Genomic DNA, 13,007 nt, shown 5'->3' on the forward strand with positions numbered 1-13,007 from the left:
CGAGGAGCATGTTTCAGAATGAACACACACCCCGCACAGCCCTCTCTCTCTCTCTTTCTCGCTCTCTCTCTCTCTCTCTCTGGACAAAACGAACTGTCTGCACATGGTTCTCACCGTGGTTGCCAAGTCTGGTTCTTTATGGCAATTTAGGGCTTCTTTCATGAAACAACAGATCAGCCTGACCTATATGTGATTGTGTGAAGTAGTTTGGTTCTATTTAAAAGATAATAAAGGTCCAGAGATCAGATTATAATGAGAGAGATCAGATTATAATGAGAGTTTGGTGCATCTGAACTAAACTGCTGTTATTCCTAAACTCTACAGGATCTGTCCAGGGGTTTTATTATTTCAATGATGAAAATTAGGACTGTTGCCATAGTGATTACCAAAACAAAACAACATTCTTTTGAACAAGAAAAGTCTGTAAAATGTAACCTATGAATAGGAAACATTAACCAATAAGTATTTTGTAAAACACAAACTGAAGTAGTGACTCTTCTCCTCCACTAGAGGGAGACAGAGGCTGTGAGAGGAGTCCTGACTCTGGGGAACTTTTGGACATGGTTTGGATTACTACACCTCTGGATATTTATGTGAACTGTTGTATTGGATTTAGAAGATCAAGTGAAGTCAAATAAACAATATAAACCTTCAAACGAGGCAAACAAGATGTAAGGTCAAACTGCAGTTTCAGTATGATCAAACAAATCCCCAAAATAACAAGAATATAATCCTTTTTCTCAAACCCCTTTGTTTTTAGCAGCAGAGACACAGAGGGAACATGCAAACTCCACACAGACACAGGCAGAACAAGCAAACGGACCGAGTCTATGAGGATGAAGGCCGTCAGGTGTCTATAGGTGACGCCGTGTCTCTGGAACCGAATCGACAAAACGTATCTGTTATTGGGCTCGAAGCAGAAGCCCCGAGGCATCTGAACGTATCTGTAAACAAATAAACAAATTAATAAACATACAAATCAATAAGCAAACAAATAAACAAATAAGCAAAAGAAATAAACATGGAAAAACAGGAAAAAAAAAACTGCTTTAGACACAAAATCTTTACAAATACTGAAACTAAGTAACACGCAGTGAAACATCTCCACATTCACACAAGTTTAACACACACTGAGTTCTTCTCTCAAACACTCTGTTCCACCTTGTGATGTCATGTGGTAATACAGGAAGTGCTCCACTGTGTTTTTAAACTCCACACACCTTCACTAGAATCATTTGGATCATTTCAGAGATGGAACTGTCAATCTCTACTGAACAAAAGGTGAAAGGAGCGTGAAAACTATCACTTCATGACATCACAAGGTGGAACAGAGCATTTTAAGCTTTGGAGATGTAACAGACTAATAATAAAGTGTTACTCAAACATGTGTGAATGAAACAAAACACATCTCCAGGTCTGTTTTTGAGGAGGGAACATTATAACATGGAGCTCACAGGAGTCAGGGGTCAGTTTGTGTGATATGGAGCTTTAAAGGAGCTGTATGTGATTTATATTTTAAATTTCATAAATGTGACCTCTTTGTGACCTTTGTGTTTTATACTGATTTATTCTTAATAACAAAAACACTGAACATGACATAATTTATTTCTGTTATATTTTGCTGTTTTGGTTCAAGACAATTATCCAATCAGAACGCAGAATGAGCCTCATGTTTGGGTTGCCAAGTCCAAAGCTGAAGTCAGTTTAAACCTAAAAGCGATGATGTGTTAGAGTTTCATGTTTCTGTGGGTAATATTTAATCTCTCTCTCCCTCTGCTGAACAAAAGAGCCGCATTCCTCCGTCATCCTCACATTCCTCCCCTCCACACTCTCTCTCTCTATATATCCCTCTCTTTCACTCCTCTCCTCTCTCTACTATTGTCTCCACACATGCACATACACAAACACACACACACTCTCTCTCTCTACTTTCTCTCTTTCTATTGTCACTCTATCTCCATTTCTCTCTCTGTTTTTCTTGTATCTGCCCGTCACTGGTTGTAGTCTTCTCTCTCTCACCTATAACCCTCTCTATCCTCCTCTTCCTCTGTTTCTCGTATACTCCCCTTTTCTCTATACCTCTCTCCATTTCTCTCTTATCTGTCTATCTCTGGTTGCATTCTTCTCTCTCATCTCTCTCTATACCTCCCTCTCTCTCCATTTTTCTCTTATCTGTCCATCGCTAGCTGCAGTCTTCTCTCTCCCTCTCTCCTGTCCCTCTCCTGTCTCTCGCCCTCTCTCCTGTCTTTCTCTCTCTCCCTCTCTCCTGGCCTTCTCTCTCTCTCTCTCTCTCTGTTTCTCTCTTATCTGTCCATCGTTGCGTTCTGTGGCTCACATTAAGGTTGGTCAGAATAAAGAGCATACGTGTTCAAACAGGATTTCTCCATCTGAAAAAAAAGAACATGCAAACTCCACACTGAAAAAAACCCCCACCACAGCACGGGGAGTCGAATCCGGGACACTCTCGCTGTGAGGCTGAAGTGCCACAGTCTCGGCAGATTTAACAAAGATGGAGCTCACGTAAAGGCCTGGAGTCAGGTTTCAGATTCAGAGATGTGGAAATGATCACTCTGCTAACGGCGGCTAACACTAGCACCTTTAACTATGACACTTTCTGATCATCAGTGTGGACATTCAGACATAGCCCATAGTAGTAAAGTGATTGAAAGTGAGCGACCTCTGACCTGCTGCGGTGCGGCAGTGTCACCGTGTATAGCTGTTCTGTGGGCAACAGGTTTCCACAGCGCAGACTAGAGGGCAGGTGGAGCGATGACACGCTGACGACCGCCTCCCAGTCCTCTGTGGACTACATACAAAACATATAAATATATACAAACACACACACATGTAAACACACACACGTCTACAAACACACATGTATACAAACACACACGTATGAACATAAATGTTGACGATCACCTCCCAGTCCTCTGTTGACTATAGACAGAACATACAGGAAAATATATAAACACACACACACGTATACAGACCCACCCCCACACACACATTTACACAAACACACATACACACACGCTGACGACCACTTCCCAGTCTTCTCTGGACTACACACAGAACAGACAGAACTAAACCAGGACTAAACTAGGACTAGACCAGAACTAAACCAGAGCTAAACCAGTACTGAACTAGGACTAGACTGACCTCGGGCTCGTAGCGGATCATGATGTCATATTCCATGGCATGGGGAATGTTGTCCACATTGAAAACCAGGCCGGCGCCATCTTTGACCCGAGCAAAACCGGGTCCGGTCCAAGTGACCAGGAGACTAGAGGAGTGCTCTCTGTGAACGAGCCGCACGTCGGGCTGAGGGCACCAGAGACCGCCACAGGTCAGAGATTTTACTTTATATACAGTATATGTGTGTCTATAGGGTCTGTGTATATTTCTGTATTATCTCCTGTAGCGTGTGGCGTAGTGGTGAGTTCATGGGACTACTTTCTCTTACCGTCTGGCGTAGTTGTCGTATTCTCCGGAGCGCAGCTCGGTCCTGCTGCAGGTTTTCTAAACGTCGATGTCGCCGATGGCGACGGAGCTGCTCACTCAGGTGCTGTACGCAGTCTGTGTCAGCCTGGGGGCGGAGCTTACCCTGAGGGGGCGGAGAGGGGCAGAGAAAGAGGGAGAAGTAAAGAAGGAGGGAGAGTTTTACTACGTGTGTAAGACTGTGTCAGATGTCTTCCCCGTGTGTCAGGTTGTGTCAGATGTCTTCCCTGTGTGTCACATTGTTTCAGATGCCCTCCCTTCTCACCGGGAGTACTGGGTCGCTAGGGGAGTGTCCAGTCGCCTCTTCGGCCTCATATTTGTAATGATCCAGTGCGGCGCAGAAGAATCCAGGCTGGACATCTGAACACTGCCGACCAATCAGGTGCTCTCGGCAGGTGCACTGACCACTGTCCATCATACAGCTGTCGGGGGGGGCAAGGGGGGGGGGCAGAGGAGAAAGAGGGGGAAGGAGACAGAGGAGGGAGAGAGGGAGTAGACAGGAGGGTTTCTCAAACTGTAGAACAGCTGCTATATTTCTTTTTTTTGTGAAAAAAAATAAAATAAAATAAAAAATACAAAGGCTCTGCAAAATTGCCAGTCCACTTCTGAACCACTATTAAACTAAGAGTGGACTAGACCAACTCTGAACTAGGACTAAACCAGGACCAAACCAGGACTAAACTAGCCCTAACCCAGCCCTAATATCTGGACTGTGGGGATGGGGCCCCAAGGTTGAATATGTCTGGTTTATAGTTTATATTTTAGACCTGGTTTAATCCAGATCCAGTAGAATTTATATCAATAAATATTTGAAACTTAGTGAAACCTTTGTGTTTTAATAATTAAAAAAGTTGTACCGATTGTTAAGCGCTCCCCCGAAGTCGCAGTCACATGGTCTACAGCCGGCGAGGTCGTTACTCAGGCCCCAGAACTCAGGCTGCACCAAGACAACATGAAATGTTTACAGGTGTTTGGTTCAGTCTGAATGTGCACACAAGAATATGAGGAGGACGACATCATCTCACACACACACACAAGAATATGAGGAGAACGACATCATCACACACACACAAGAATATGAGGAGAACGACATCATCACACACACACAAGAATATGAGGAGAACGACATCATCACACACACACACAAATATGAGGAGAACGACATCATCACACACACATGAATATGAGGAGGACGACATCATCACACACACATGAATATGAGGAGGACGACATCATCTCACACACAAATATGAGGAGGACGACATCATCACACACACAAATATGAGGAGGACGACATCATCACACACACAAATATTAGTATGTATGGCCCACATGACAGTTAATAAAAATAAACGTGTAAAAAAACCATGTGAGTTTCTGACCAGACACTGGTTGCAGTAGCGTCCGGTCACATAGCGTTTACAGGAGCAGTCTCCACTGATCTGGTCACACGGCGCCCCCATGAGGACGATCCCCCGAGGGTCGCAGTTACACGCTGGAAATATACACAAGATATACATAAAAAGTATAAGTAAATAATCAGGGAGGGCATCTGAGGCAATCTGACACACAGGGAGGATATCAAACACACAGGGAGGGCATCTGGCACACTCTCTGACATATAGAGTGATGGGAGAGCGTCTAACTCACGCTGGCAGCCCTGGGGATCCCTCAGGCTCAGGCCGTAGTATCCTTCTTTACAGTCGTCACACCTGAGGCCTCGGACGTTCACTTTACACCGACACTGACCCGAGATCTGACCAGAGTCCAGATCTGTGTGACTGTCACAGACTCCCCCCTCCACAGAGCCGACTGGGTCACAGTCACAGGCTGGAAGACGGGGAGGAGAGAGAAAGGAGAGGGAGAGGAGAGGAGAGGGAGGAGAGAGGGAGAGGGAGGAGAGGGGAGAGAGGGAGGAGAGGGAGAGGAGAGGGAGGAGAGGGAGAGGAGATATAAGGTCATTAGTCAGGACATTTGTGACAGTTCTGATACTAGTTTCAGTCAGTGTTTGACCCTGACTCTGACTTAGACTAAACTTCAATCTCATTCACGGACGTGTTTAGTCCTCCAGACTTTTTAACCTTTAAACTGAAAAAATATTTACACAAACACAGGACAGTCTGTGTCATAATAACAATGTGATAATAAAGCTGCAAGCGGCAATGGTCGGCCTTCCCCAGCAACCCACCCAGTGAGGGGAGGGGGTGCTATTGCTGTAGCACTTCCCTCTTTATATCACAATAGTGTTATAGAGTTGTACGCTGCCAGACATGGGGGTACCTGAGGTGTAAATATATTAATAATAGTGTTAGAGTCATACGCTGGCAGACTTGGGGGTCCCTCAGGTCTCTCTGGGGGTCCTTGTAGTAGAAGGGTCTGCAGCTCTCACACTGGCGCCCCATAGTGTTGTGGAGGCACAGGTCACACACTCCTCCACTGCTGTTTCCTGTGGCCAAGTACACCGCCATGTCGAAGTGACAGGAGGAGGCGTGGCCATGGCACTCGCACTCTGGACAGAGATGGACAAAAGGATTAGAGACACAGAGCCAGAAGAAAGAGAAGGGAGAGGAGGGACAGAATTCAGCCATGGAGATGTGTTTGATCATATATATCCAAACAGCGGTCATCCCCACAGAGATCCACAGAGTCATAGACATGCCTCTCCCGTGGCCTGGACATGTCTCTGGATGTAGCTGACCTGCTGCAATCAGGCATCTTCTTTCCCCAAGGTCACTGCTAGCATTGGCAACAGGTTTGATTGACGAGTTAAGTTAGTCTCTCAGCTCTGAGGGCGTGTAACTTACAGGTTTAGGGGGGCATATTACTTGTTTGTTGGCAGAGGTAAATGCTTGTGTGGGTGTGTCTGTAGCCGTGTCTTACAGGTGTTTGTGGGTGTGGTTAGGGGCATGGTTAGGGGCATGTCTCACACCTCTACACGCGTGCGAGTCCTCCACCTCAGCCGGGCTCCATGGCAGGTCGTGGTGGAAGTCTTTGCAGCGCTCACAGTTCAGTCCCTCAGTGTTGTGTTTGCAAACGCACCGACCGTGGATCTGAAAGAGACATGTGGAGTGTGTCAGATGCCCTCCCCAAACGCTATGGATGTGAGAGAAACATTTATGAGATAAGTTACTTATCTCATAAATTGTAAGTTTGTAAGTAATGCCACCCTCCCTGTGTGTGTCAGATTGTGTCAGATGCCCTCCCTCACCATGCCGCCCTCCCTGGCGCTGACCCCGGGCACAGGGGCGCACTCGGAGGCATGGCCGTAGCAGAAGCAGCTCCCTCGTACGACCAGCTCTTTTATGGCGTAGTAATACTTCTGTAAAACATCGGAGCGCCGGTCCAGCAGGTCGTCCCCCAGAGTGTTCAGCTTCGTCAGATTTATGCGAAGATTTGTGATGCGCAACAGCTCTGGAACGACAGAATAACAGAGAAAGTCAAGAAATTATGATGAGAGCAGAGACAGACCTTGGACTTTTTATGATCTGATGCTTCACAAAAACTAAAAATGCACAAACTTTTAGAAAAGTTGAGTCTTCCTGGGACATATAAAATTCTTCCCCATTATAACTTGGCTCCAATTTTAGAGATAATTTTTATACTAATCCCTGAACTGCCGGTGTTAAAACTTGGCTTTCAAATGTAAAGATATAATGATATATTTATTAGAGCAGAGACAGTTCTTTGGATTTAGTCAAGAAAAAAGTCTGAAAATATCTATCATTCGAAATCAGTCTATGATGATTTACAGTTGTTTTTGTGAGTGAGTATTTATGTCCTGAGGGTCCCTAGTGTTCCACTGTAGGGACCAAAAATGAATTGGGGACAAAAAAGTTCTTTAACATGAACTGAATTTTAATATTTAATATTTAATGGGCCTTAAATTTGAAGAAATGTCCAGAGAAACCTGAGGTCAAAGTCCTGACAACTCTCACTTATGAAGATACTATGAGAAAATCACGTGACTTTTGTTTATTTAAACTGACAGAAGATGCTGAACTTTGTGCCAGTTTCAGTTTCATGTGGACAGGCCCAGTGATTACAGAGATATTAACATAAACCAGGTCAAACATTTGGATCTGACAGTTACACAAATGCCACCTCTCTGATCTCTAACCTCCAGCTCAGTTTAAACTGTAGAGATTCAACAGTGTCTTTTTAATGTAAAATGTAAATTTTAAAAAACAAAAACTGAAACATAATGAAATAAAAGTGAAAGTGACTGGTGCAGACCCTGGATGTCGAGGCTGTACGGGTCCTTCACGTGGATGGCTGGATCTAGGACTTTGTAAATGACCTATAAAGGACAAACATGAGGAACAATATTAATGAACATCTGTAATTGTGCAGTAAATACACCAGGGGGCACATGTGTTAAAGGGCCCATATTACACTGTTATGATCTGTGTTATAATGCTGTTCCTCAAAAACAGACCTGGAGTTGTGTTTTGTTTCATTCACATGTTTGAGTCACACTTTATTATTAGTCTGTCTACATCTCCAAAGCTCAAAATGCTCTGTTCCACCTTGTGATGTCATGAAGTGGTAGTTTTCAAGTTAACAGCTCCTTTTACCTTTAGTTCAGTAGAGTTTGGCAAGTCCAGGTCTGAAATGATCCAAATGATTCTAGTGAAGGTGTATGGAGTTTAAAAACACAGTGGAGCACTTCCTGTATTACCACATGACATCACAAGGTGGAACAGAATGTTTTCAGTTTGAGAGAAGAACTCGGTCTACATATGCAGGGATTGTGTGTTAAATATGTGAATGAAACAAAACACAACTCCAGGTCTGTTTGTGATGAGGAAACATTAGAATAGATCAGAGAATAGAGGAATATGGACCCACCACTCTAATGTTATGTGGTAATACAGGAAATGCTCCACTATCACGCTTCATGACATCACAAGGTGGAGCAGAGCATTTTGAGCTTTGTAGATGTAACAGACTAATAATAAAGTGTTACTCAAACATGTGTGAATGAAACAAAACACAACTCCAGGTCTGTTTTTAAGAGGGAACAGCATTGGAACATGGACTAAAGCTCTTGTCCATGTTCTGTGGTCTCCACTGACGTATCTCACAGCTCAAGTCTCATTCTCATAACTCAAATGTTAGGAGCAAACTCCGACATCTTTGTTGTAATCAGTGAAAACAGAGATGCTTGAGCCAAAACAAAGTAAAAGTAAATACTGAGCCGATAAGACGCTGGCTCACTGGGCACATGGAGAAGGGTTTCAAGGTATTTTAGCCTTAAAACACATGTTTAATGTGACTGGAGAATATTACAGGCAAACTAATCACATCTCCATGGAAACAGTGGTGAACATACCATCAGGAAAGTTACACAATGCACCTTTAAAGCCACAGTATGTGACATTTTGAGCCAAAAAATCTACAAAAATAAAAGCTATTTTCATTTTGTTTTTATTGCACTGAAAAACATGTGTCCTGACTGTGAGCGGGCTCGCATCTCCACAAACCTGACTCCTATTTGGCCTCCTGCTGGTTTCCGTGGAAATCCTGTTTGCCTATAATATCCTATGATGTACTGCCTTCAGAAAGTTGCACACTGTAGCTTTAAACAGCACATCTGATGGTTTGTTTTGAAGGAGCCGCTCTGACACATGGGGTCAGATCCTGACCCCATGTGTCCTCTTGACCCCTGACCCCACCTCTCCATCGGTCGAGGGTTCGATGTCCGAGTATCGCTCCTCACAGATCACGTCATTAATGTGCCTTAGGCCACCAGAGGGCACCAGAGGGAAGATCCTGGAGCAGTTCTGAGCGAAGTATCGATACGGCCTCCAAGTCCGACCAAAGTCTGCGGAACGCTCGATGATCATTGCAGCGGGCCGGAACGTCTGAGAAAAGAGGGATTAAACCAGGAGTAAACCAGGAATAAACCAGGTCTATACTAGGACTAAACCAAGACTAAACCAGAACTAAACCAGGACTAGACCAAGACTAAACCAGGACAAAACCAGGTCTGAGCCAGGACTAAACCAGGAATAAACCAGGGCTGAACTAGTACTAGACCAGGACAAAACCAGGACTAAATCCAAGACTAAAACAGGTCTAGACCAGGACTAAGCCAGAACTAGTCCAGGACTGGTTTAGTCCAGGACTAAACCAGGACTAGACCAGGGCTAAACCAGGTGTGAGTCAGGACTAAACCAGGACAAAACCAGGACTAACCCAGAACTAGACCAGGACTAGATCAGGTCTAGACCAGGACCAAAGTTTGACTAGACCAGGACTAAACCTGGACTAGATCAGGACCAGACCGGGTCTAAACCTGGACTAGATCAGGACTAGACCAGGTCTAAAGCTGCAGGTGGCTGTTGTCCCTTTACAGTTACACATGCTTCTGCCAAAGCAGTTTCCTCGTCTGTCTCAGTCGTGTTTTAAAGTCCTGACTCACAGATGAGCTCATAAAATCAACATGTTTTTAGATGTAATGAGACATGGATTTAACGAGCTCAAGTAAAGAGCATGCTCACAAACACATTTAATACACTGAAAACACTCTGTTCCACCTTGGCATGTCACGTGGTAATACAGGAAGTGCTCCACTGTGTTTTTAAACTACACACACCTTCACTAAAATCATTTAGATCATTTCAGCCCTGGAATTGCCAATCTCTACTGAACTAAAGGTAAAATACTAAAATACTACGCTTCATGACATCACAAGGTGGAACAGAGCATGTTAAGCTTTGGAGATGTAACAGACTAATAATAAAGTGTTACTCAAACATATGTGAATGAAACAAAACACAACTCCAGGTCTGTTTTTGAGGCAGATGAGGGATAATTACATAAACATTTTTAGACCTGTCAGAAAGCAGATTAATGGCTACACTTTAATGAGATCATTTTAATGAGAGCAGATGCATTATGGGTATCTCGGGGTCCCTCTGATTTGGAGCTGTCAGGTGAAATGCAGATTTATGTCCCTGGAACGTTCCACGGATTTTCACAACAAACCGCACAATGAGGAAAGAATGCAAAGACGTGTCTGAGCCCGGCACACGGATAAGGGCACGTGCACGCTCATGAACCCACGTGCACGCTCACGAACCCACGAGCACGGCTCAAAGAGGCACATGCACACTCGCCTCACTCAGAATGCTCCCGGTCCAGCCGACACTGCAGAGTCAGAGCGGGTTTACCTGAGGTGTGACCACAGAGTGTGACGTCACCCACAGTGATCAGCTCCAAATGAAACTCATTGAGGCTAGTAGTTAGAGCGGCTAATCTGGAGCGTCCCTACACGTCCCTTATGGCACCGCTGGTTTGGCAGGGGTATTTAGCAACACTGTCAATCAAACTTTTGCTAACAGATTGTACTTGGGGAAAGAAAGTGCCTGACTGGTCTGTTATTAATGTTCATCTCTTGATTTCAGGACAAAATAGTGAAATAAAAACCCCAGGATCATGTACAGCGGGTTAATACAAATAATTCAAGGTCAGAATGATGAGTCTGACAGCAGCAGTTTTGGAGTCGATGGAGCTGAATTACACCCACACTCACCTGTTTAGAACAAGGCGCATTAGCTATGTCCATTTGCATATAGAGTCTATGCTCTGCTGTGACCACATGTTCTCGCTATAATGTACCTACACCAGCACCACCCGAGCAGTCCTGGTTCAAACCTGTCCTGGATTTGACCTGTTTCACTCTGGTCCAGTCCCATCACACTGTTGTGACTCACCTTAAACTTGATGATGAGGTGAGTGAAGTGGAACTCTGCCTCTAGGTTCAATCGGATGCTCACATTTTCTTCACCTGAGAAAATGTCAAAATGGTTCAGTAAATAAATGATTCAAATCACATATGAAAAAATAACAATAGGAAAAACACTTGGACTCAGTCTGAACTTTTAAAGTGTCTGTGTCACATGACCTGGGCATGTCTGCTTGTGTCACATGACCTGAACGCACCGTTAACAGACTGCCACCAGGTGTGCTCTCCCTCGCGGTCCATCAGGTAGATGACGTTCTCGATGAGGTGGCTCTGTTTGTTGTTGGGGTTGTACGGAGAGCGAGAGTCACACTCAAAACACTTATCTGACTCCTGAGGAAGAGGAACAGGCCACAGTCAAAGGTCAGGGAGAGGTGAGAGGTCAGGGAGAGGTCAGATTAAAACTGTACAACTGATTTCTATCTTTGTTTTTATTCATTATTCATCAAACCAGACACAGGTTGTTATTATGAAAGTTGGAGGTTCAAATCCCTCGACCGGTGTCTGCTCAGTATAACTCACAATAAAACTTTTAGTATGAATTATTTCTGTGTGAAGTGAAACGGGATCAGAAGAAGGATTATTTTTATAAGAAAAAGAAACTGGAGAATAGTCAGCGAGAAAGACGTGAGGTAGAAAAGTTCATGTGGGTTAGAATCCAGGTAAAGTGTCTTTAAGCAAGACACTGGAGGAGGAGAAGAGGAGGAGGAAAAAGGAGAGGAGGAGAAGAGGAGGGAGAGGAGGAGGGAGAGAGCAAGTGTGTAGCCTTGAGGAGTCCTGGGAAACAGAACAGCCAAGGCCAAAGATAAGAAGAAGAAAAAACACGACAGGGATGTCACAAGGTGAACGAGCTCAATGAGATGTAAAAGCAGCTAAACCTGGGTCAGATGCCCTCCCTGTGTGTCAGATGCCCTCCCTGTGTGTCAGATGCCCTCCCTGTGTGTCAGATGCCCTCCCTGTGTGTCAGATGCCCTCCCTGTGTCTCCATGGGTCTACAAACATGTTTTGAAATACACAGGATTCTTGGATTAGTTTAAAGTTCAGATAAGAAATTAGGTCACCAGAAACAAAGGATGAAAGGGAGAGAGAGAGAGAGAGAGAGAGAAGGAGAGAGAGCAAGAGAGAGAGAGGAGAGAAAGAGAGAGGGAGAAATAAAGGAGAGGGACAGATAGGAAGAGAGAAACAAAGAGAGGAGTGGAAAAGAAAGGGAAAGACAGCGATGAGTGGGAGAGGAGAGGGCAAGGAGGAGAAAGAGAGAGAAAAAAGTGTGGGAGAGAGAAGGGGAGGTGAGAAAGGGGGCTAAAAAACAAAGAGAAGAGGAGGAAGAGAGGAGTCGTAATTGGCTGAGAGAATGCTGAATTCCAGGTCAACGTTCTTAATGAAGCTGTTGCTGTGGTGATTAGCAACACGTCATTAAAAACTCCAAATGAAAGAGGTGCTGGAGGGGGCGGAGCCTGAGGAGGCCTGTGGGGGCGGGGCTTGAGTCTATGTGGAGCGAGTTCAAACTATGGCCTGGGGACCCTGTGTGTCAACCCCCAGGTCCTCCTAATAAAAGATGACATCAGCACAGAGACTAATGCTACAACCTGGAACATTTCCCTCTCGTGTTCAGGTTCATCTCTGTGTCATTAAAGGCCTTGAGTCACGGAGACAGACGTAGAAGCAGCTCATCAGGGCAAAATGAGTCCCCGTGTGCTGTCTGTGTCTCATTATAAACAGTGTTATTGTCAGATCTTGTTAGCATGCTAGTTGTTGTTAGCTT

The 13,007-nt window shown here is 44.6% G+C and overlaps 2 protein-coding genes across 2 annotated transcripts in view; one reads left to right on the forward strand and one right to left on the reverse strand.

The window, feature by feature from the left end:
• LOC117373688 (troponin C, skeletal muscle) overlaps positions 1-13,007 on the forward strand; it is a 277,430-nt gene that overhangs the window by 179,651 nt on the left and 84,772 nt on the right. The gene's annotated exons all lie outside the window — the stretch shown is intronic.
• The window catches only part of lamb2l (laminin, beta 2-like), a 46,090-nt gene that overhangs the window by 16,161 nt on the left and 16,922 nt on the right, over positions 1-13,007 (reverse strand). Inside the window, exons 4-18 of the mRNA XM_033969799.2 lie at positions 11,446-11,578; positions 11,217-11,290; positions 9,174-9,362; positions 7,732-7,795; positions 6,707-6,909; positions 6,428-6,548; positions 5,819-6,007; positions 5,149-5,328; positions 4,881-4,993; positions 4,356-4,435; positions 3,764-3,920; positions 3,464-3,604; positions 3,160-3,321; positions 2,685-2,806; positions 824-944 (exon numbers count right to left, since the gene is read on the reverse strand). Of these exons, the coding sequence (XP_033825690.1) occupies positions 824-944; positions 2,685-2,806; positions 3,160-3,321; positions 3,464-3,604; positions 3,764-3,920; positions 4,356-4,435; positions 4,881-4,993; positions 5,149-5,328; positions 5,819-6,007; positions 6,428-6,548; positions 6,707-6,909; positions 7,732-7,795; positions 9,174-9,362; positions 11,217-11,290; positions 11,446-11,578 (2,049 nt within the window). The remainder of the gene's footprint in view (positions 1-823; positions 945-2,684; positions 2,807-3,159; positions 3,322-3,463; positions 3,605-3,763; positions 3,921-4,355; positions 4,436-4,880; positions 4,994-5,148; positions 5,329-5,818; positions 6,008-6,427; positions 6,549-6,706; positions 6,910-7,731; positions 7,796-9,173; positions 9,363-11,216; positions 11,291-11,445; positions 11,579-13,007) is intronic.

This window comes from Periophthalmus magnuspinnatus, chromosome 7 (assembly GCF_009829125.3).
Source record: "Periophthalmus magnuspinnatus isolate fPerMag1 chromosome 7, fPerMag1.2.pri, whole genome shotgun sequence".
In the NCBI taxonomy this organism is placed as follows: domain Eukaryota; kingdom Metazoa; phylum Chordata; class Actinopteri; order Gobiiformes; family Gobiidae; genus Periophthalmus; species Periophthalmus magnuspinnatus.